The following is a 26,449-nucleotide window of genomic DNA, read 5'->3' as shown; positions in this document are numbered from 1 at the left end:
CCCCACAGACACCAAGGTGAATGAAGGAGGAGTGGGAGGAGGTGCTCCAAGTGCCAGCACAGAGGTTTCGTGCAGCCTGTGGAAAAGACCATGGTGAAGCAGGTTGTTCCCTTGCAGCCCACGGAGGACCACATCAGAACAGATATACATAACTACAGCCTGTGGAGGACCCCATGCTGGAGCAGGCTCCTGGCAGGAACTGTGGCCAGTGGAACGAAGCTCATGCGGGAGCAGGTTTCTGAGAGGAACTGTGGCCCATGGGGGACCCCTATCAGAGCAGTCTGTTCCTGAAGGATGTACCCCATGGAATGGGCCTGCACTGGAGCAGTTCTCAAAGAGCTGCCCCGTGGGAAACACCCATGCTGGAACAGTTTGTGAGGGACTGCAGCCCATGGAGTAGACTCAGGCTGGAGCAGGGGAAAAGTGTGAAGGGAGCAGCAGAGACTCGGTGTTACAAACTGACCACAACCCCCATTCCCCATCCCCTGGCACTGCTCAGTGGAGAGGGTATAGACGTCAGGAACAAAGGCGTGAAGTTAGCCTGGGAAGAACAGGGTGGGGAGAGGTGTTTTTAGTTGTCTCTGTTTCTTACTATCCTAGTGTTTGGGGGTTTTTTTAATTTGAAATAAATTAAATAAATTTTCCCAAGTTGACTCTGGTTTGTCTATTACAGTAATTGGCAAGCCATCGCTCTGTTCTTACCTTGATCTACAAGCTTTTTCATTTTATTTTCTCCCCTTGTCTTGCCAAGGAGGGGAGTGAGAACAGCTTGGTGGTCACCGGTTAGCCAGCCAAGGTTAATACATCATACCTGTTCCGGTGGCAAAAGTAAATTTCAATGTCTTCCTAAGAACCTTCTCTAGGAAGATCTCTTTAAGGAGGTCTGGAATTTAGGGACCTTAAAAATCCTGACAAGTTTTAACCTCTAAATTGTAATTCTTACAACTGCATTTAAGCTTCAAAAACTGTATCAGGGTGTATACCAAAACCATGGCTATCTAAACATTTGGAAACTATACTAGCATAGTTAACAATACAATTACAAAGTCTGTTCAGATTCAGGGTACATGAGAAGAATGAAAAGCAGAAAATAAAGAAACTTGCAACTTATTTAATGACAAAGAATCTATAATATATTTTTCTTTAGAAGTTCATAAAGTAATAGATTTCACATGAATGGCCCCTCAAAAGACGTGTCTTTACAACATGAATAATGTAAGAGCTAAGCAGGGCTAATCAAGCCAGAAACACACAATGCCAGTGTAGCTATTCAGTTTCCATTATGGAAATGTATATTTAGGACTAGCTGAGTAACTCTTTAAGAGTCTGCTGTGCCATATATTTATTATTAAATACCCACTGATTTATGTATTTGTCTTTTCCTGTATTTTTTTTTGCATTTATTGTCAACTTTTATTATTATTTGGAGTGTCACCAATAGAAATAAATACAACCAAACCACCTCTCATTTAGCTTTTCCTAGTTGCTTGGATGGTCATTAAACCACTGATACCCAGAAATACATTTTAAATATATTATAAGATATTTCTGCTTAAACTGGTATTTGGTTGATCTGAAACGAACGGCACGATGTACTTTCCTAAAAATGTTCCTAAAATTCTGTGAAAAAAAACCCAAACACACCTCTCCACACTACATCAATCAAGAATTTCTCATGAGATTTGAGATAGTTTTCTCCAATCTGTTGCATCTGTGCAGACAGCTTTGAAAAGGAGGATGGGAAATTATGCATCCAATACCAATGAACTCCCAACTTTAAACTGTAACATAAGCCTCAAAATAAACAGAAAGAATGTAAATAATCAAACACATTTAAGTGCAAACACTGACATAAGCACATTTAATCTTTCAGTTAAAATCTACCTATTTTTTTCTGAAGTATACTTTTTGTTCCAAGTGTTGCAATATAAACACTGAATAGGCCACATGGCTGGTAATGGGTAGTATTAATCTAAATGACAGTGTTTCACAAAATTCTGCCTCTGACACCTACTGGAATTGACAAGAATTTGTCAGTTTAACAGAAATCATATCAGACTTCGAATGCAAAAATTAATCATGCTCTAGCAATGATTTCACAGTATTTTCTTTTTTGCTAGAAGAGACTGAGCTGATTCTGAGGGCATACTGAGGAGTTTTGTCCTTTTTACCCAAGTTTATCTGCAATAAGATGTACCCAAGCATCATACACATTTTATTCTAACTTCCTACTCAACTTTCCAGCTCCTACTACTCAGCAGGTTGGCTGACAAACTATGGCTTCTACCTAGCACCTGGTTCCCCTCAGAGAATCTTCTTCAAGACTCTTTGTTTCCTGGCCCATATACATTCATATTTCCATCCATGAACTTAAATCCAGTTTAAAGATTCTACGTTGTTACTTTCTGAATCTTCTTTTTACTAAAGAATTCTATAGCTTTCCTGCATGGAGGTATCTCCGGACTCAGATTATCTAGTTTTTTAATTCACTCCAGAGGATGTATCTTCCAGTCAACCAATAGTTCAGCAGACATCTGCTAGAGCAGCTGCCATGCCTTTTACCAGTTTGTCTGTTGCTCTTCTCCCAAATGCCATGCGATGAAACAGAGTTAACAGCTTTGGTTCTCTGTTCCTTACAAGGACAGATCCCACTCTTACAGAAAAATGAAACAAACAGACCTTCACCATTAAAGCCTTAATCATGTCTATATGCTCCTTAATCTTGACCTTCCCTAAGATGACCAAGTATCACCAATACATGATTGCTAGCCTGTTTACTTGGCTAAGAAAAGGACCAGCCGTCAAAACATCTCACTCAAGCAGGCTTAGCTCTTTAACAGACTAATAAGAACCTTGCATCAAGACACAAATAGTTTCCATATCCCACTACACAGATTTTAGAAATTTATGTCAAAGGAATAAATACTCAGTGTAAATGAGATGGATTCATGCAAAGTTTGTATTTAAAATATCCTCTAGTAATTGAAGAAAAATGTTTACCGTTGTCATTCTAAGCTGCTGAACTTAAAACACACACATACATAGACACAGTTAATGGAACCCACAGGCTACTGATGTGGCAGTTTATCAAATGTAGCTGTAATGAAAGATAAATATTACAGGCAATTCGCACTTCATGAAAGGATAAAAGTGTCAGTGTGTAGGTACCAGTTTTACTGCAGGCCATAATCAGCAAGTAAACGAAAGTGCAAATGTCTGAAAAGTTTATAGCCCTCTATGAAGGCCTCGTCTTGTCAGGTATTGATTTAGGTTTTCAGAGGACTTTGCCAGTGTTAAACAAAGTGAGTGTGAACTTAGAGGACATGTTTTACCTCTGCCAGCAAAAGCTGCCCCAAGCTAAATGTGAACATGTTACCATTACTTTAACATAAGGAAATGGAAGAAACTGTTTCTTACACAACTATCTTCTTCTTAAATAGAGGGCAGTCCAGAGTGAATGTTTCATATTCTCCACCTTCTCCGCAAATGTGGACTCCATATTTCTCAGAAAGCTAACACAAAAGAGAAATTAAAATTTAAATTAAAATTAAAGCAGTCTATTAATACATTTTGCTGAAAATTTCAAGGTGCGCTTCCTAAAAGACTACTTATTACAAGGCTGAAAAAAGCCCAGATATAACATAAAGGGTTCCTGATTTCTTTGTATGAGTATTGCAATGACCTAAAAATTACCAATATGTTATATATTAGAACTGGCCCTGTAACATTCAGATAAACAAACTAATTCTTAATCATTATTCCTCAGTGGCCTTGAAAGGTTGCTCAGCCTCCCATATTTGACTATCTTTCTCTAGCACAGATAGTTCACTTCTGTGAGAATCTTGAACTGTAAATCAACGCAAGTAGCGACACTTCACATAGAAATATACAATGAACACAATTTTTGGCAACAGATTCAACAACTACATTCTATATTTTGGTAAATATCTGTTCTTTCAAAAAATTCTAACAACTAGAACCAACAAGAGTTCCCTAAGTAAAAAGCCAAAGCAAGATCTAACGAGGTAGCAATATGTTGTTTCATTTATAAATCGTACTGAATATACTTTCTAAATCAACACATATATTCATGAATATTCCTGAAGCTCTGGATATCCCCCTAAAACACATAACTACATAAACCAAGACATTCAAAATGAGAAACATGACTGTCTTAATTATTCCCTGCTTTATAAATGGAGCAGGAACAAAGTTTTTTTGCTGGAGTAAGGACTGCACAGATTCTGAATTCTTTAATTCTGTATTAATGTACCGTACTGATAGGGAGTAATCAAGCACCTGTACCATGCTGGACCATGGGGACACTCGTCCTTTTTCTCCAGGAGAAATTAATCTCCTCAGCAGCAGATTATATCACCTTCTAAAAGTGTCCCAGCACTAGCTGCTTCAAGCTAAGTCCTGTACAGGTTCACATTAAGCAAGCACTAACATTCTGCTGTTAAGAATGAACTGCAGCCTCGACTCCACTGCAAACACCGACGTTACTATTGGGAATATTTATTTAACCACCTTATGCTTTTCCTTAGAGGAACAGATGCCCACCCATGATGCTTCTACAGTCAAAGTAGCAATGCAGTTCTCCACAAAATGTAGGAGAGGGTTTGAAAAAGTCTGTCTGGGGCTAGCAAACAATTTTAAATCTGTTCATCTATTTTTAGGTAAGCATGAGACTGGGTTATTTAGGCATTGCACATTCAATTTTCATATGGTTACAAGAATATCTGTGGAGCAAGTCTATCTGATACATTCAAGTGAAACTGTATTTTTATTGTTGAGGCTGAATGTATAGTTTGTGTTACTTTACAGCTCTCTTTCAAAGTTTTTTATTTTTATAGTTCAAAGAGACTGTATTTTTATTGTTGAGGCTGAATGTATAGTTTGAGTTACTTTACAGCTCTTTCAAAGTTTTTTATTTTTATAGTTCAAAGACTGTTTACAAGTTCAGCCATCACCTTAGCTGACAAAAATAATTCAAAATTAGGTGTGACAGAAGAAAATTAAATACATGAACTTGAATGTTTTCATAAAGTCAAACACCACATTTTAAATCTAAAATTCAGTTAGTTAAACAAAAGGCCTGAATCCTCTTCAGCCTCTATTTTGGAGAAAAGTATAAATGCTCTGAGAAAATAATATCTTGGTAATGTTCTATGTGACTGTTTAGTTGTGTGGTGGTATAAAATCTAAATCTCTTTTGGAACATATATTAATTCACTTTTCAATGTCTTGTTATGAGAGGTATTTTTCATTTTTTCGTTCACATTTTCTTCTAAAGAAAAGGAGCAGAAGAAAACCTTTAATCAAGTGCTCATTAAAAAATTACACTCCTCACATAAAAAAACCCTCCATCTGTCAACAATGGCAACAAGGTTTCTATAGGACAAATATATCAAGAATAATTAATGTTGATGCAACAAGAACGGACAACCTACAAAACAGTTAGTCAAAACCTTTTATTCTTCCTCTGTTGTTGCTTCTAGTGCAAAAAACCCTACACAAAACTATTAAAAAAGTGAAAGAGAAAAAAACTAGAAAAAATCTAACTGTAACCTTTCCACAGTGAATACAAGGAGTGACTGTTCTCAAAACTGGTAGCTCTGCTTGTAAACATCAGTGCCTAGAATAATTATTGGCAATTAACATTGAATACTCAAAAGATGTGAGACTATTTCCTATCTTTGTTGTGGGAAATACTAATTTGCAATGTCAATGGCTTCAAGATCATTCTTGACACCAATTATACAAGGTGCTAAAGGATTTTCAGTTCCTGCTAATGTCAACAGGAACTGAGGATATTCAGCAGCTCATAGAACAGACTCTTAATGTTCATTTAACAAAGTCAGCAATATTTTTAAAATGTCATCAATGACAACAGAACTTTGCCTTTTAGTCATTTAGAATATTAGCATTTTTTGGAGACCAATTATTTTGTTTTGCAAGTTGGATGTTAAATTCATAACAATACAACAGCTTAGACTCTAATCTAAATTTTATGATTGCTAAATCTGCCTTCTAGTTCAGATAAGCCAGAAAACAGCAAATTCACAAATTACATTTAACTTAAAATGCAAGTCCAATTCAAAATCCAAAAGCAATATAAGATGAAAACATCTTCTAGACCACACAAACCTAATCTTAACTCAAATACAGAATGAAACACAAGGTATATTAAAGGATCAGCCCAAACATAACTGGAAGAACAATCTCTTTCTACCTTGGGAATGAATCACAAGGATTAAAGCTGACTTTCTCATTTAAGTTTAGTAAGCAAAGATAAAAGATATGAATTCAAGTGCTTCCTATTTGAAGTGAAAACTGTGCTCCCAGACAGAAATTGTAACACTTAGCAATCTCTGTATAATTACAGAAATGATATTTAGATCAAGAAGTACTCATCAACTTCTAAGGCAAGCATAGAAATGACTAAACATTTTCTTATTGTCTACTAGCAGAGAGAGTACAGAAAAACATAACCATAATATACCATTCTAATAAAAAATTCTAAGGAGAGTGTGAGCAGCCCCTGAGATTTGTCAAGTTGCCAACAAATTCTTTACTGTAAAAAGCTAGGGCTCCTGGTATATAGGAAGCAGTGGGACATGAAAGCAATTTAATAATTTAGCAATTATGTAGCAACCATTCATCATTAATTAATCAAAGATCTACCATTTAGAAAAAAGCAGTAATTCAAGAACTTTCCTTGCCACAATGCCGGTGTCCTGAGCCAATAAAATTCACCCCTGATAAAAGTATGAGTTGCAGATCATCATTGTACTCACAAGTTCAACCTTCTGTATGTAAATTCAGAAAAAAAAAATTGCAAAATTAAATCACAATTTTTCCCACTCAATCCTTGTTGGTTTTTCTGCTGCTACAGCAGTAAAAACACCTAACCTTTAAGTCAGTAATTATTATCATTGCTATTGTACACATAAACTAAAGTAAATCAGAAGACTGAAAATTTAGGTGACAATACATTTTTCCAAAGTTAAATAGTTCAGTGGATGAAACCAGGTCTGGGTGGTGAGTTTGTTTGGTTTTTTGTTTTTGTTTTTTTGGTTGGCTTTTTTTTTGTGTTGTTGTTGGTTTTGTGTTTTTTTTTTAATTATCATTGATACACCTCTTGTAATGCCTCAACAACAGATTTTTTTCTAAAAAGAAAACTATTACTTTATGCTTATTTCTTGTATGTCCAAAAGACAAATTATAATAGGCACATTATAGTAATACAAGTTGCTTTTGATATAGTAATACAAGTAAACTTTTAGTATAAAAAGTAAGTGAAGTCCTAATTCCTGATCACTGGTATCAGAGAAGTTGAACTTTGTGAATACATGCTAGAATGTAAAGCAGGATATAACCTACCAATCCCAAATGACTGAACACGTCATGTATGTTGTGGTTCAATACCAAAGACAATCTTATATTCAACACCGGCATTTTTCTGGGCACTTGTCCTGGTTTTGGCTGGGACAGAGTTTTTTTCTTCTCAGTAGCTGGTGCAGTGCTGTTTTGGATTTAGTATGAAAATAGTGTTGATAACACACTAATGTTTAGTTGTTGCTAAGTAGCGCTTACTCTAAATCAAAGACTTATCAAGTTTCCCACACCCTGCAAGTGAAGAGGTGCACAAGAAGCTGGGAGGGAGCAGATCCAGGACAGCTGATCTGAACCAGCCAAAGGGATATTCCACAGAATATCATACTGAGTATATAAACTGGGGGGAGTTGCCCGTGGCTTGCCAATCACTGCTCTGGGACTGGCTGGGCATCGGTCAGTGGGTGGTGAGCAATTGTAATGTGCATCACTTGGGTTTTTTTTCTTTTGGGTTTTATTCCTCTCTCCCTCTCTCTCCCTTTCATTATTATTATTACTCTATCTTATTTCAATTATAAAATTGTTCTTATTTCAACCAACAAGTTTTACCTTTTTCCTGATTCTCTTCCCAACCTTGCTGGGGTGGAGGGGAATGAGTGAGCAGCTGGTGGTACTTAGTTGCCAGCTGGGGTTAAACCACAATAGCACTGAACTTCGGAAAATATAAACTGGTTTTCCACAAAACTAAAGAACGCACAGAATACTATTTAATTAATTTTAAACAGAACTTGTAAAATTTCTCACAAACTTGCACATCAAACTAGGGAAAAAGCTGTAAGGTAAACCTCTCCACCTAGCTGAACAAACAACGTAAAGTTACATTAGATATCAATAGAGTACTCAAAAGAGAATCCCACAAGAATAGGAAAAAGTACAGATTAGCAAAAAATAACAACAACTAATTCCAAGGAATTTGTTGTGAAATTTGAAATTGCTGGTTTGATAATACAAAACAAATCAAAGATACAAGAGTATATAAAACTGTGGCAGTTTGGGGGATGTTAAAAATTAATTTATTATGGTGTTTGCTTTGGTATGGTCAGAATATTAAATTTTATTTCTCCTCCTTACTGAAAACTGTGAACTCCTTGCTCTCACATTCTGTCTACCAGAACTTCTGATGCTGAAGACTTCATTGGTTTGCAAGAGTATTTTTCACATTATAAACCTAAGCATTTCTCTTCAGTTTATAGTTAATGATTTGGTTTTATTAGGCCTTAAAGCCAACTAAGTATCCAGTAAAACCAATTTATTTGTACTGACTTTGACTTTCATAGCATGCATATGCACAAGAAACAGCCTCATGAACAAATAATCTGGCCTGACAGCCAGTTCCAATAGGGTCAGAATGCCCTACCAGTTCTACACCTTAAGCTACGCAGTCGTTGCTCTGCTTACTGTTGTATCGATAAAAGATAAAACCTGCAAATGTGGGATTTTGAGAAGTATTAAACCATGACAGAAGAATTTCAGTGAAACCAAGTAAGAACCACTTCATTTGAGCTATCAAACATCAGGAAGAATACATTTAATTCCCCAAAATACTAGGTACTTTTGGATTTCTTAGTTCATTGTTTTCTTTTTAAAATGAATGATGGTGAAATGAAATGGAGAAGAACACTTCTTAAGCCTTATTTTAATTATACTCTATTAACATAACTAAAATTGCAATACTTGCTGCTACAGGTTTAAAGAAAGTCAAGACTACTGATTTAACTGAGGTGAGTAGCTACCCACCCTGCAGCCCCACCAAAGCTGCAACCTGAATATTGATAACAGAAGCTTTCCGTGAATGCCCGGACTGCACTTTCCTCCTTTTGGTTTATTTAACTAGTCCCATACAAACATTAATTCATCCAAATGTGACTGACCAGTATGGAATTAATATTACAATGAAGTTGATGCTTCTGTTAAATCTGTTGCACAGTAAATTGTTCATTGTTTCATGATCACAAATTTTTATCCTTCCTTAGCTGTCACTTACTAAGTTCCTAAAGAAACAGCTCTGATAGACAGAAACATTGCTTAAGTGATCTGCAGCAACAAACTGGGGGAGGAGCCCTTAAATGTTTACCCTACTCTTAAACTATGTGTTATTTCCTCGTGACTCCAGAGATCTTCCAAACAACCTTTCTAGGAATTTAGCAATCAGTAGGCACTTCTACAGTACATGCAGAATGTGACTTCTAATGTCAGTAAAACTGCTTTTCTGCAATAATGTTACTTTCTTGCACTATACAATGTTCCAGCGCCACAGCAGGCCTATGACACAAACATGGAGTGAAATGAAGACTCCAGTCCGGCACGTTTGCACAGCGCAATGCCAGCTTAGCAGTCAAGCTCCTGGAAGCAGCCTAACCATGTTCACAAGTGGTGAACTGAACTTGTGGACCTTGGTTCTCCGTCAGCTTATTGGCTGAGCCAAACAGCCATGTTAATACACCTTTCAACTCAAGGTTTGCTCACTGCTCAATCAGATTATATTACCTAAATTGCAAAGCTCACCGATGCTTGAAGTGGTGAACCCGTTCTCTCTTCCTTCTTTTTCCTGTAGAAATCCAATCTATACTTACCAGAAAGGATAAATCCACTCCCTCTTCTAACTGTTCTTGGATCTTACAGATATCCCTAGATTTAGCAAACTATTTACTGTTTTAAATATACCTTCATTATCACCCCATGAAATAAAGCATCTGCTAATGACACAATATGAACAAATGTTTTACATGTAGTTAATGTATACTTATTTTTGTGTAGTCCTACTGTATGTCTCTACCACTGTTTTTTTACCTGCACTACAATTATTTAGGAAGATATTTATTTCCCTGCTTTCCTTCCTTCCCTTTTTCTGGAGAAAGATAAAAAACCTCTCCTTCTCAACCCCTGGTATTCTGAATCTTTGCTGTAGTTGAGATGATCTAAACATATAAGTGAAGCAAGACTTAGAAAAAGAGACAATGAAGAGGATTTTAATATCAACTATTTACATAGTTTATATAGTGGGGCAGAGGGGAGATTTCTGGGCAGATTCTCCAGCTCTGAAGCAGAAGCAACAAACTTCAAGCTAAGAACAAGCCAACAACAATCTCTTCAAGTAAGACTATTTGAACGTTCTGGACCTTCATTCTTCTTCAGCTTTGCCAAGTACAAATTGTCTATCCTCTTCTCTCCAGCCATGTAAATGACTAACAAAATTAAACTCAAGATATAAATCCGATTTATTAACTCTGCTGCCTTTCAGCGGCAAAAGAGATTTTTAAAGTTCCTAAGAAATTCTGGTTACTTTTTCTTTCTCTTCTGCAAGTTTGCCATGCCCTTAATTGTTTCAGAAAAGCTGCTTACAAAGCCAGGCTGAACAGTAACTACCCAGATTAACAACAAAAACTATTTTTAGGAGATCGTTTTGGGCAAATTTAGACAGCTTACACTCATAAAAGTTACAGTAAAACTCTTTTAATAGCCAAACATGTATATAATGGTGGGTTTTTAACAGGCTGGAGGACAAGGAACTGTGGTAAACTGGCTTTGTCACAGACAGTATATGAAAACACACTTTCAGAGCTGTTATTCTTAAACTGTACTTAGCTTGATGTTTGATGCTCCTACACCAAACTCAAAGAAGACTTGTGTACAAAAACTCTGGTTATTTTTTTTTCCCCTAGTTAACTTTTCTTTAAATAAATCTGTTAGCTCTGCCTACAGGCATTCTCTTGCTTTGAGGACTATATAACCCTTTGTATAGAATTAAGTACATCCTTAGCAATAAACTTAGTCAATATTTGAAATTACGTACCTAAAAAATGGTAGCAAACCTTCAGATGGGGAAGTTTTGTATCATCTATGATTTTTGCCACTACCATTCCTTGCTTATTTAGCTTTGTCATATTGACATACAAGTTAGTGTTCCTTTACTGCTGAACTATCTTGCCTTTAGTTTGTTTTAAAGATGCTGGCACACCTGTGAACTACCTCCATAATGTTTTTCATATTGAAAATACACATGAAGCTTATACTGTATGTACAAAGACAAGCCTTGGTTTAGCACCTAATTTATGAAAGTAACCAAGTAATTTTTTATTAAGGTCATTTTTCTGAATTTCTGCCTATGTTACTTTAATTGTAACTTTACCAGTATGAGTATCCTTTAACTAATACTCACCTCCAAAAGATGAGGCTCCATTTGATCCAGTGTCTTTCCTAGATGCTTATCTGGATCTAAACCTGCAGGGGGAAAAAAAGTGTAAAAATATTTTTTATAAAGTTCTGTTATGACAACAAGAAAGGTGGCATCCCCCCCCCCGGCCCCAGCTCCCAAAGGTAGCATGTCTCCCTTAGAAATTAGTCCCACTGTATTTAAAATAATTTCTACCCTAAAAAAACTATACTTAGTCAGAATTTTCTCTTAACCCCTCTGGGGAACTGGGTTCTGTGTTTGTGGGAAAATACGGCCAATTACCTTTTCACTCTGTGTCAACTGGAAAAGCTGCTGTTTTCCTTTCTTAGAAATTTCACTAACCAGTGAAGTAAACATACAGGTTCACGGTAACAAAAATACTAACATAGAAATTACCTCTTGAGTCAGAAGTTACCTTTGTCAATGCCTATTAAATTAAAATACAAGTTAATTTTTTTATAGTTCCTGCAAATTAGTGGAAGTAACACAGACTGTTTTCCATAATAAAAACTATTTTGCTGAATCACATTCTGTGTGTGCGTTACCCATGGAAGAAAGGTAAGATTTAAAAGGGATGGATATATAAAGAAAACTCAAGACTTACAGAATTCTTCAATATTGTACCTTCTAATCCATCACAAAATATTCTGTATGATGCCTACATTTTGATTTATTTTTTTTGGAAAAAAAAAGTAAGCTCTACTGGCATTTGATAATTCCTCTAACTTGCTCCTCTGTGTTCCTCTTTCAGCTTTCTGACTTCATGAGTTTTGCCAAGCCAACTCATGGCTGTTAAATGATCACTTTTTAAGAATAAGTCAAATAATTGGCAGAAATCAGCAGTGGGATAAAAAACGGCCAGGAACAACTGTTTCAAGAGCTGGCATCTTCTTCAACCAAATAATCCCAAATCCAACTAGGATACTTAAGTGGTCAAAAGGTTTTAACATATGAAGTAAATAAGAAAAAACAAAAATTGTGACTTCTAAAAGTGAAGGAAAACTGGTAAATTTTCAGTGCTCACACTCTTTACTACTCTTAATTATTGTGGTTTCTTTTTTTTACTGATTGCAATTCTTGTCTATTTTTTCCTACTCTATTGCTTTATACAATAATGGGTATCATTAAAGAGCTGCCACCAGAATGACTCCATTTAGAAGCAATTTCTGAAGTATGTACCTTGCAAAGCACTTTAGATCATTGATAATGAAAGCTGTTATATAAATGTATGATATACTATTTTATAAAGTCGTTGATAAGTTCGAATAGCTGATATGCCTTTTAATTTTTACAATGATGGTCTTGGTATATTTAAATTCCTGTGAAACTAAAGCAAGTTAGAGTGAATGAGATCTCAAAACATTAAGAAAGTTTTTAAATATTTCATTAAAGCACATTAAAAATTCTCTTACTATCTAGGGGAACACTGTAAAAACTGCTTAATAATTAAAGTGAAAGAGGACTGAGGTTTTTTTTCCCTCTATTCTTTTTTAGTATTGGTTTATTGCTCTTTATTAACAGACTAAAAATGTGTGTTGCTAGATATAAGATGGTAATTTATGCTTATGGAAATTATTTTGAAATATTTTCATTTAATTTCAATAGTTCAAATAATTCTGATAATATCTTCCAACTTACACCAGCTTAGCATTATGTCCTTGATTTTAATGGGAAAGGTATTAGGCTAAACAAGCATTTTCTCTTAAAATACATGAATAATAATGAGTACCATGGTACAGTACTCATTTCACACATCTACAATAACATTCTTCATTAACATAATTACTTTTCTAAGAAAAGCAATTCCTTTCCTTGATAAAAACAAATTAGTTTATTTTAAATTTAAACCAAGTGCTACATTACAAACATGTGAGAAAGGAAAAAGTTGTCAGAACCAGACACACCAACACATGATTTCTTTCACAACTTCTCTTTGATATTAGGAAGGATACACCTACTGTACTACCCCTTAATGAACCCAAAATAATCACTTAAACTATTATATAAGTAGTATGTAAAATACAAATAAATTGCATATGTATACACTATGGGTGAACTCTTTAGAATATCCCACACCTACCTGAAAATCTGTGAAAATGTAATGTACCCTTTCTGTTTCTCAGTAGAATTCTATTTTTGGATAGCTTGTCTTTCTTTTGAAAAGTATTTTTTTCCTTTAGTTTCCAATAGGTTTGTATTGTGAGTGAACAGAAACTGTCTGCTAAAGGCATCAAGAACCAATGTAACCTGTAATTTGCAGAACCAGTAATCCATATCTCAAATCTGTAATGGTATGCATGTATAGATGAAGCTGTACATCTACTGCTACTATTAGTGTGACAAAGTATCTCCAACCATACTTACAAAGCAGTTAATATAAATCTACACTTCTATTTGGCACGTTTTTCTTTAAAAAAAGGAGTAGATTGATTCAGATTCTTAAAATGATTTACACTAAAAAGAAGAACAATGTATTGTAAATTCTCAGTACATTCCATTTAACCACACCCTACAGATTTTTCCTCCATGAAACTAGATATGAAGAAAGCTGGATGGGTGGATAAACCAACAACAAGGTCCAGGGCCTGGATGACTATATGTAGAATTAAGAAATTAATTAGGAAAGGAACTATAATTCGTGGCACTGACATCTATTTTACTTAACTCACATGTATCAATGGGAAGCAATTACAATTCAATTAAAATATTCACTTTTATTACTTTACTGACTGACCTTGAAGTTAATGCCTGTTTTATTTAATTGCATCATCTATGAATAAATGTTAACCCTAGAATGTTATGCCCCATTATTTTCAATGCTTCAACTCCCCAACTGAACTATATCAATTTATTATGTGCTGTCAAAGAAAGCAAGTGGGGCTTTATTTCTTTGAGACAGACCAGCACATGATGACAGAAACATCTTGAAAGATTTGATAATGCTGTTTTTAACAGTGCTCAGTAAAACAAAATTGTGCGCTCACTTCCAGTTTTGTGGCCTAGTTTTACTGTAAAATCAGTGTGCAATAGCACAAATGGTATAATCAGTTCAAAGTAATTTCTCCTCCATCTATAATTCCTGATAAATCCACTGACAGGAGCAGAACTCCTTCCTGCAGATACCAACAATGGTTGCAGAGCCCTCTTGGTCACAGCCACAAGACAAGTGCTGTAGAGAACTGCAGCAATGTCAAAAGACTGGGGCAGAAACTCAGGGCTTTGTTCTGTAGTGATAAAAATGTACCAAAGAACATTACTAGAAGGCATTTCACTAGTGTGAAGTTAAGAGGAACTGTAATTTAAATGGTTCACTTTGTACACATGTATTAGTGTAGCATAAAACCCTCACCTGAGGGGTAACTACCTGATACTACTTGCATTTATCAAGACCATTAGAATATCAAGTTCCATTTTCATGGCATTACATTCAGCTAATAAAATCCACATTCTAAAGCCTCATCCTACTAACAAGAACATGTTTTGTACGTGTTCAGAATTTTAAAATAGTCTTGATTTTTAAAGAAAGTATTTTAATATAAAAAACCTGTATTTCCACCTCTTAGTAAAATGCTGAATAAATAAATAAATCATAATTATTGGCTTTAAGAAATGGTGGTACGTAAAGTTCTTCTGAAAGCTACACTGAACCAAACTCTAACCCATAACATATGAACATATTGTGGAAGAATCACTACCACACACACATCTCAATAAAATATGAGTTAAGCAGTACCTGTTGATAATATAGGGAAAAACCTCTCTGCCATAAAATAAGGTTAAAAACAAATATGAAAATAACTATCTATTATCACCCTTCTTGAAATTTCATATACGTACAACTTAGTAAAGACTCCTGGAGAAAAAATTGGAACTTCTTTTAAAGTTACAGCAACTTAAAGTTCCCTTCTTTTTCCTGACTTCTTGACAAGTATTGTTGAGAAAACTAGTAACTCCCATCATTAGGCATGACAGGGACCAAGATTTAACTTCTGATGATGGAGGGCAGTATAACGCACAACAAGGTTTCTGGAAAGATCCTAGTCAGCTGCTCACCCAAAGAAGAATTACTTAGAACTTTAAGTAAGAAAAGAGGGAATGAAAGACTTAAGTTTTCTGGAACCAAAACTAGCCTTTTCCACTGTATTTTCAATTTATTTTTCAGGAAGAAAACAGGGTTAACAAGGATGTGATGGAATCTTCAGGTACAGAAATACGGAGAGAAAGGACAAGAGTATAAAGGATAGATGCAACCACTCATCTTAGAATTGAAACAGAGAAAATAGGACTATTTTTGAAGGTAAAATCCTCTACTTTAAATGTTTCTTTGTCTTCTTTCTTTTTGAAGCAACATCACTGATTTGCATGAGCAGGATCAAGCACTATTCTTTAAACAATACAGAATCAAAGAGTATGCTTCTAATAGCACAGAAAAAGCCCATACACAAATGTATTAGTTGGTAAAGCAGCTTTACTCTGCCGGAATGTCAGATACCCTTCATGATATAGGACTGCACCTGCCACAGACATATTAACGCACTGAAAATCTATACCTTAAATTGCCGTAAGGTAGATTATTCCTTTAGCTTTCATTTCCACAAAGAGCTGGGAAGTAAACTTTTTGTCTGGTAGCATAACTTGACAGGTTCATAGTTGATTCTTAACTTTCTCATAACTGTCACACACAAAAGGCTGCATAAAAATGGTGAACTGGACGGATTCCTTGAATATCTTTTTCCAAAACATAAAAAAAATAAAATTAAAAGCTGCTTAATTTTCATATAAAAATGAAGGAAAGTGCAATAAATAATTGGATATTACTCCATCTCTAAAAGATTTCATTTGAGAGGAACATACTTCTAATATATTGTATAAAAGAGCAAAATTCATGCAACTTGCTTATGTGCCTACTTATTTTTCCTCTTTTTTTTTTCTTTTTCCTTTTTTTCTTTTTTTTTTTTCTGTTTTTTTTTTTTTTTTAAATTTATTTTAATGGGGTAATTTATCCAGGGTGGGAATAGCACAGGGATAGAATCTGAAGATATAGTAACTCTTTTCAAGCTAAGTGGTAAAGTTATAAAATTTTACTCCCAAATTGGTTCTAGCTTATGCTTCCAGTAGAGTTTCTTTAGGATCACAGTTTATCTTCTTTCTCAGAAGTTCGTCAAATATTTTCTAAACTAGGTTAGTCTGATGTCATCAAATTTTAGAATTCTAAGAGGTAAAGGGCTCTAAAACTCTTCATACTAGCAATGTTTATTTTATCTGTAATCTCTTGTGGTTTTGTTTGGTTTTTTTTTTAACATCAAAGTTATTTGTGTTCTAGTTACATCTAGGATTCAAAGCAACTTAGCTCTGCCATTTCAGGAACAGAAACCTCAATAAGTCTTTGAAGAAATTTTGTATTGTTTCATCAAATAACAAGGCAATGTTGTCACGCAGATACTTTTAAAACACTAAGATGTTCACAGTTTAAAAAGAGATTGTTGAAGAATTGTTTCGTAACAGCATCAAACTGCTTTTAATCAAATCCAAAACTCTATATAGCAAATGGTTCAGCTCCTTGAAAATACTGCCCAAGTCAACCTCCTCTCAGGACTTTCAACAGACTTCAGAGACTTAAAAAGTTATTACAGGTTTGTAATAGTAAGAAAGCCACATATGTATGACTTTCCCAATATAAAACTTTTCAGTGTTTCTAACTTTAGCATACTGAAATGTTTTGAGTAGAATTACTTTAGAGCACTGTTTATTAATCTATTCAATTCAAAGATTCAACCATTCCAGCACTGTAGTGGATATAAAAGGATGTGCTGTTTTGTCCCTGTTAAAGAATTCTGGTATTTCCATGCCCTGAACAGTTCTAGTGCTATTAAGATTTGAAGAAAAGGGTTGAAATTTCATTCAGTGGTAGAGAAAGGGTCATGATGCAAGTGGTAAAGATTGTCACTTTCATTAAATCCATCCCATGCAGACATGTTATAAACCTTTAAAAAGTCACAGTGCACAAATGGATCAACAGGGACTTCTGACAGGAGAGATCAGTAGATCACCTGCAGAAGGACGAAGGCCAGAGCAGAAATAAAGGATCAGATTGAGACAAGAAGTCTCATAAACCTTCAACTCAGAAAGACCTGGAAAGCAAGCATCTCTGGTTCTCACAACACAGATATGCCTTTAAAGGTTTTAGTTTATGCTCTGTTTCAGCACAGAGATCTGCACAGTGAATGTGCATCCAGAACTTAAATCTTACCAAGCATTAAAGAGCAGCAAGTAATATGCTAGTATTAACAAGACACTGCTTCTATCTCTTGATTTTCATTCTATTAAAATTATTTCTGCTTTTGACATCTCTTTTTCTTCCATTATTTTTCAGTTCAAAGTTCTCTGACTATTTTTCTGTCTCCTTCACTAGAACCTTTACTTCCTTTTCTTTGTCACGGTAAATGCCTAATAGTCCATTCTTAGCCCACTGCTTCCATTTCACTTTTTCTTTAGATGATCTGATCTCCCCAAATTGCAAAGAGATCTTTCCACTTTAAAGCCATCTCTCTCCAATGTTGTCTGTATCTGACATGTCCTTAAGAAGCACTGCACTCAACTTTCAATTGCTTTTCTGTTTTCAGGCAGATTCACTTTCCCACTCTTCCTTCCAACCGGTGTCATGTTACTACTGAAAATTGCTCAGTATTAAAAAATAGAGACATATATTAAAAGAACACTGTTCCTTCCATTGCACAGATAATGTGCTCCAACAGAACTCACATGACCACCAATTTACTTCAGGATGTGATCTGACATTACAGCCAACACAACCCAATTTAACAGTAAGCTTTCCATTGAAAGAGTTTTGTCCTCTATGTGGCCCATAGCATCTACACAGCAAGTTCCCCGCACACACTAAAAAGCAGCACTTCTCTGCTGGATCACCAAGCTGCAGCCACAGAATCGCTGAATTTTACAGAGGCAGAAGCAAGTAGAGACTTGTGGTTTGGAAGTCAGCTAGAAGGGGGCAGGAAAGATCAATCTTGTGGCAGCAACTCACTATCAGACCAGTTTACCTGTAACACCAAAGTACACCCTCAGGAACTTAACCAGGAACTGTGTGGTGCTAGCTCTTTTTAAATGTACTACTTTATTTGTAAATCTTACTTCCATGAAAATTAACGGGAGTCTGGCTATCAATTTCAGTCAGTCAGGATTTCACTTTTGTCCACTAGTGGCAAACGAATAATAAACGATAATGCAGACACCTAGGTGGTAAGGTATAAATAACAAACAAAAGCTCTAGGTACTGATTTCATTATACTGAGAAGTAACACTCTCTTTCTCTGAATTAAAATCTCATATACAAAAACATACACGTCCCTACACTATCAACTTTTCAGAGGATTCTATGTACACCAGGAATATACCAATCTTCTTGATGTTGTGATACAAGCATCAAGATCTTCTCGCAGCAAAGAAGACTCGAGTTAAATATACATAGTTTAGATAGCTCATTTTAGAGAAGGAACTTTAGAATTTGTTGACAGAGAGGAGATGGCAATGTCTCCCTAAGGCCTCCTTACTGTGTTGTTGGTGGGAAAGTCTGGGTAAGTGTCTAGGGCCTACACCACCTCAACATCTTGGCTTTCTCAGCCTCTGTGATTTCAAGTCTACCCATGGCTGAGCATACAGGTTGTCTAGAAGCACTCACAGCAGCCAGACCTACAAGGTAAATGATAGAGCCATGGCATAAGAGTCCCACTTTGTAGGTAGGCTGAGGACCACGGCTAATCAGCTCTGATACAAACTTTCTGCTTTTATTATTGCCCAACAGTTGAACAGTGTTACGGTATCATTTCTCTCCTGTGGTCCAAAGAACAGCTAGAAGTTAGAAACACAATTTAACCATTAAAGAGCTTTTTTTTGCAGCTTAGTATTTCTATTATCTGATCTCATAATTACCATGTTTTTTCAGTATTTAATTCATTAATAAATCATTAATTTACTACAACCAAACTGGGAAGAAGCTGCAATGTATAAAGTAAATAATGCATATTAATCCCCTAAAAGACAGAAATTTGAGTTTATATTCTGATTTTGACTGAAACATTGAAGCAGTAATCACACACACACATTTTCTCAAACTACAATGTGCACTAAAGGTAAACGCTAGTTTTAAAACTTCAAAAAAACCTAGAATCACTGAGGACAAGCTACGTTAACTGCATAACATAAAACCAATTTCAACTATATACTCATATATATGATAACTGAAGTTTGTCATATTTTAAAATGTATAGTGGCACTTCAGTTTTATTGTTAATTCTTAACAAAATTTAGCTATATTTTAATAAAGTAAAACTAAACAGAACTCAATGCTTGATTTTTGCTGAGGACTATAATGTGAGGAACCCAAACACTCCTTCCAAATGTAACCTTCCTCCTCCTCTCTCTTCACCTGAGTATTACACCTTGTAATTTAGAAGCAATTTGCTTTAGAACATGGCACAGGTAAGACCAGTACATAAAGTTACCATGATTAAAAGTTGAATCTGTTCTATGCATACTCTGCCAATTAATTAGTATCTTAATCCATAAAATGTGTCCAGAAAGCAAGGATGTCAAACCTGCATCTTATTATTGTGCTACATTACACTTTATTATACACAGTGCTATATTACGCTGTCTCATAGGAGCAATGGATATTACTGGAATTTCAGGCACACATACATTAAAAACAATCAACAGCTGCTTCTATTTTACCTGTTACTGAGTACCTTCATTCTGACTTTCTGGGAATTCCACTGAAGAGGGGTATATTTCAAATATAAAAGTATCATGCATCATACATGTATCTTTAGCAGCAAGAAAATGACACTGAAGACAAGTATGCATAAGCAGCCTTTTTAAGAAAAAAAATAATTCAGGTCTGCTGCTAGATCATAGAATGTTCTTCTGTCATCATTAAAGCTTCTGAAATACACTCTAAAGGAAAGAAAGCTGATCTACTTATAGATCAACAGAAGGCATGGGAAGGAGGCTTGCTAACAATATTTCTTTTGCATGTAAGTGAGAGCAATTGGTATCCCATCTGGAAAAGCACAGTACTCTGAGATAGAAAACTCTTGCCACCGGCAAAATTTATGGTATTAATTTGTAATAGTGGATTTAGGGAAATGTATTAAACTAATGCTCATTTACTTGCATAATTATGTGTTTTCTACATAAAACGACAGGCTTTTACCTTGTCAATACCAGCACTGAGTTAATGGAAAACAGGACAAGATGGGTGTACAAGTATGCCAGCGCTGATGAATGTCAAGCTCAGGTTACAGATTTGCTTCTTGCATTAATATCTGTACAATGTACCATCTAATGCATTATCCTTCAGATTCTTAAATCTGCTATTTTAAATATTTTCATTGCAGTTTAGCTTTGATTATTAATCTAAGAGGCAAAAAGTTAAACTGTATCTTATCTTCTTTGCCACTTGATATGTTAAACAGCCTTCATACCTTAAATCCACTTTAATAAGGCATGCAATTATTAAAGCATTACAGGATGGCCCTGGAGCACAAAAGCTCCATTAAATTTGCTTACATCTAATTACGTCTGCCTGAGGCAGGTGAGAAATTGACTCTGATAAGATCTTTCTTTTACCTGTAGCCAAAAAAATAAAAAGGGGGGGGAAAAAAAAAAGAACCTTGAAGTGATTTTCTATCTAATTGCTATCTACAAGTATTTATGGTATTCGCTCCTTCAATGAATAGCCCACAAAGCACTCTTTGTGCACTAACTAGTGCATTTTAAGGTTTTTTTTTAGACTGTAGCATACAAAAGACAAGCTTATCTTGCTGCAGGCATAAGACAGGTCATCAATGACATCTACTTCTGAAATAGTTTTATCTATTATTTAAATAATCTTTTCTTTAAAAAATAATTCTGATGTGGAAAAGCATGTCATATATTCTTTGTGGACTTTATTTTTTCTTCATATCAGCACAAGCAACGAAAGCATTGTATTTAATGGAAAAATAACATAAATACGAAAAAGTACTTTACATGGTCTGAAAACTATTCCTTTAATTTTTATTTTTTTTCCAATTTTAAAAAGAAGCGTTTTATAGCAGAAAACACATCATTCAACTCCTATATATTTGTAACTTGCCTTCCAAAATTCAGGAAAATGTTATTAAATTACATTGCTTGTAACCTGTGAGTGAATGAGGGAATGTGGCATTTCTAATCGTTGTTCCCTCTAGCAGCCCTAGCAGATCCTAGAGAACAATACAGCGAGACCATAGTAGTGGTAATGTAATAACTAGTTAGAAACTATACCAGCTAAAGAGGAATAAATATATTTTTTTAAAAAGATTTAATTAAAAAAAAAAAAAAGTAACGGAATTCATCCAGTGTAAAGAGATTATAATTCAATTCTTGGTTAATACTTAAGAGGAAATTACTTTGTTATAAAGTATTCTTTAAAGAAGACAGACATTAGGAGTTGATGTGAAAGTTGCCCAAATAAACCAGCCATCAGACTTCTAATTATACAACACTATTTTTAACATCTTTAACTGCTGACGCCACCAATGCTCTTGTATTATACTAGCCATTTGTTGGTATAAGGTACCACAAATCTATAGTTACCCAAAATGAAAAGATTCTTTGGTCACACTTTATACTTAAGACCTCATTTGATACTCCTAAATGAAAAACTGCATAGAGGCCTGAAATGAATCTAGTACCGTTATGTTTTTCATGTGCTTCTTCGGTTTATAGAGCATGTCATTCAATAAGCCTTCCTATAAAACTTCATTAAACCTTATTTTTACATGCAAACAATAAAAAAATACGTTATCTTTCATATTTATTTGCTTCATTATACAAACCTTATTTTACATATTTGACAATGAAAAGACAGGTTGATTTGCTGGCATACTAAACTACTGCACTGCAAATACCATTTTTCTGAAGGCAGTGATGAACTATTTCTATTTGCTATATGCTTACCAACTCAAAGACTGTTGTTACACAAAATGTTTTGGCCTCTTCTAATTACATCTTGTTTGATGTTAATTTGCTGTATTTCTATTAAAACCTTTACGGTTGCTTTATAATATTGTCTAGCCACCAGCCTGCATCATCTATAAATGACAGTACTGTGAACCACTGAATTATGCATGCATCTTTACTGCAACTCAAAACCAAAACAGAACAAAAAAATTACAAAAGAGATTTAATGACTATGCTAGGAAGAATTACTTTTCAGCTTTTCCATGTCTCTTCTAAGAATGAATTACATACAGGTAAATTAATTACTCAAACATCATGACTGTTATTCAATGACATGATTTTGAAAAAAAAATCTTTATACTAACATTTCATATCCTGAAATATAGGAAAAAAAATATCTTTTTTTGTTATGTTGTGAATTTTTCCATGGGAAGTTTCACTAGACTACATTGCTCAGAATCTGAATACGTACCAAAAGCTGCCACTTTTATGATTATGGCTTGAATGTTAGATGATATCATTTCTTTAAGCAGTATTTCCTGGTTCCGACGCCAAAGGTAAGCTAAAGGCTGAAGATTAAGCCTTCTGCATCTTAAAAAAAAATGAAAAATTGGATAAAGCCAAGCATTATGCTTTTATGCAGTATCGTTCATGTAATATTAAAGAAAACTAATTTCTCTCATTTCCTAACTTTAAATAATTTTCCTTCTACAGTTTCAATTACTATACTTTACTATTCCCAGATTTCAGTATATACATTGTTTAATATTAAGAAAAATGAAATAAACCACTACTGAAAATAATTCATCTATTTAAGTAAGATGTAACTCACTGACGTAAACAGATTTGCATGGGAACATAAGAACAATCATGAAAAAATGCATTTCTAAACTTTTAGGAATACAAACCAGTTAATATCTTAGGACGTGATCACTTTTTATGAACACAGTTAAGGCAAGAGATACCACTCTGTGATAAATGTGGCTCGCGTCACTAGTGCAATGTGCTGAATGCACTCAGGAAAACTGTAATTTGTATCAACACCCAAGAAAAAGAATAAATCGGGAAAATATACTCAGCTTGTCACACAAATTAACAACTTGTTAATGTAAATTTAATTGTTTTGATACATACTATATTTAGTCAGCATTTGATTCACAGCATTTGATTCTTTATCAAATTAGAGAATCACTAATTTGCACTGTTGGTAGGTAACTCTTCTGCAAATTGCACCATCAGTTGGTGATAAAATGTGCAATGTCTAGTTCCTGAAAAAGTTAAAAATTTCACTATGTGACCAGCTCAGAGCACTCAAAAATTACCTTTATTTGTCAATTATCATTGTTTATCTAATATATGGGCTTTATTCTGTATCTTAGATAGACCCACTAGTATTAGTGTCAAGACTTCACAGTAAAATGGATGTTTTATACTGACATGTAAATCCACAGTTAGCACCCATATAATCTGATTGGTTTTGTTATTACTTTTATATATTATAACAGAGCACTAAGTTGTGAAATTAACAGAAACATTTAGCAACTCTGAATGTGAATTAGTTCCTGTAAGTGCCTAACTTCAGCTAACAAATTAGCTGAATCCAAGTAACCGTATGGTTTATGTGAAACAATTTTATTGCAAGGGGTAAATCTACAGATAAATGTAATTATTTTTTTTTTTACCACTGAGCAACCTTGGAATTAGTCAGGTCTGTTAGGAACATTGTGATGTCATGTCAATCTTTTGGCTGTGGTAAAAGATCTGAAACTCATAATCAACAAAAGCAATATTTTCAAAAATATCTAGTATCATGATCAAGCAGTCATTAAAGTGTTTTAAGTGTAAGGGAAATGAAAAAGAAAGGAGCTATTTCTGACTGTAATTTACCTATGTGAAGTGTAAAGAAAACACCCATGCTGTATAACTTGCTGATGTGAATCAAGTTGGCACAGCATTAACTTCACCATTTTACCATTCATAAAGGTTTCCAGATATCTGCTGTTATTATCAGCAAATAACTAAAGAACTCATGAAATCATAATTAATTTTTAACACAACGTATTTTTGCATTTCATTGGACATACATAGTGAATTTTTTTTTCCAGACCCTAATCAAATCTTGGTCTATATAATACATGCACTTCCCATTACATAATCCTTTTTAAAAAAATAAGACTCTTAAAAGTATCATGATCTATCTAGACTTAAAGAGTGTGCACTCTAGAAATGACAAATGAGAGCTCCTGATTAATGATAACAGATATTAGATTTTAAGGAGGTCAGGAAAGACAGGCACATGAGGATTCTCTTGCATTTAATTCATGACCAGTCACAGGATGTTCCTCTATATTAAAACTGTTGAAAATAGAGATACTTGACTACCACACTGTAGTCAATGGAACTCAGTGAGCTTTCTGTTGAAATCAAAGTTCTGAACCTACTCTCATATTAAAACCCTGTATACTTTCCACAGATCCATAAGAGACCTGAAGAGCAATCCAAAAATTCAGTATAGTCTCTATTGGATTTTTAGTAATGGTTCCACGGGACAAAAAACCCCAAATAACTAAACCACCTTATATTAACGAATTGAATGAATTGGGTATCACAGAACATGAGAAATCAAGCAACTGTCTCTGCTCCAGAATTTGAGTTAGAAAACAAACAAGTAAAGTATTTTCCAGAATGTGTATATTAATAAAGGTTAATTTCTTACACATCTTCAACTCGAACTCTCTGGTAGTCAGAAAGAATCGCTCCCACAGATACACCCTCCACGCCTTCTTTGTCCTGAAGAAAGATATGGAATATTAATGACAGCAGCGTATGCTGACTAATATATATAGCATATATAGCATATAAGCAATAGAGGTCCAGTACTTCTACTAGCAGAATCAACCAAGAATAAATCCTCTTCCCTGTGTCCAGTACACAGAACTGAATGGGCTGGAATGCAGATCTTGCATAGAAGAGAGCAGCACAGCTGACCTCCTAAGTGGTTATTACTCTAACACAGTAATCAACTCAAGTACCATTCTACAGAAGTAATAACCAGTGAAAGTACCAGATTTAAGAGCTTATCCAAAAGTTTTCCGGACATCCTCCTGAAAATTACTTCCAGTTCTTCACTATAACTGAGTTGTTAGCTACCTTACCTACAAGTAAATATCAGCAACAATCAATCATGACTACTAATTAAACTGCTAGCATTTGTCACAATATGCAGCACAACAGGGTGTGAGATTACCCTTTTTATCCTAACACCAGAACAAGACAACTCTTGGGCAACTTACTCAATGTCACCTTTTGAAAATTCTGCTACAAAATAATGTTTTCCAAGCCATTTTCTCTATTTCATTTCAATTACCTAAGCCAAAAGCACTTACTTTTTCTTGTAGGCACAATGAGAATGTAACATTTTAAAATGCACATACTTATATTTCATGAATTCTTGCTTGAGTCTGAACCAGCATGTTGAATTTAATGTATTTCCTAACACTTGCTGCATCTAGACTTTTCCTTTTTTTAACCAAGGTCGATCATAACTACACAGCATGACTTACTTTCTAGACCTGCTCAGTTAGACAGCAATCCTGTGAAGTTTGCAGCAAGATTTTATCACAAAATTTTCAATAATATCAACCTAGATATGAATTTAAAAATCAAATAAGCCTTTGCCTGACATGGTACTGAATTTAATATTATTTTTCAGGTTTTTATCAAATGATATGGAAGGTGTTTTATTCATAATTATACTGTAGGGAAAAAATCCTGGTTTATGTCTGTCTGTGATATTCTTTCCTCAATCTGTTATGTTATCTTCTTTATATTAATTGTCACCTCATATTTGTCCAACCAAATTCCCAAGTTATTCAT

At 34.7% G+C, this 26,449-nt stretch overlaps 1 protein-coding gene across 3 annotated transcripts in view; it reads right to left on the bottom strand.

The window, feature by feature from the left end:
* DPH6 (diphthamine biosynthesis 6) overlaps positions 1 to 26,449 on the bottom strand; it is a 210,215-nt gene that overhangs the window by 135,328 nt on the left and 48,438 nt on the right. For all 3 annotated transcript variants that reach the window (XM_055716488.1, XM_055716490.1, XM_055716489.1), the window contains 4 exons: positions 25,290 to 25,363; positions 23,046 to 23,164; positions 11,558 to 11,619; positions 3,418 to 3,512 (listed from right to left, as the gene is read on the bottom strand). In XM_055716488.1, the coding sequence (XP_055572463.1) occupies positions 3,418 to 3,512; positions 11,558 to 11,619; positions 23,046 to 23,164; positions 25,290 to 25,363 (350 nt within the window). The remainder of the gene's footprint in view (positions 1 to 3,417; positions 3,513 to 11,557; positions 11,620 to 23,045; positions 23,165 to 25,289; positions 25,364 to 26,449) is intronic.

This window comes from Falco cherrug, chromosome 7, assembly GCF_023634085.1.
Source record: "Falco cherrug isolate bFalChe1 chromosome 7, bFalChe1.pri, whole genome shotgun sequence".
Classification (NCBI taxonomy): domain Eukaryota; kingdom Metazoa; phylum Chordata; class Aves; order Falconiformes; family Falconidae; genus Falco; species Falco cherrug.
Note: the sequence above shows the minus strand (reverse complement) of the source record. Positions and strands in the feature narration are given on the sequence as shown.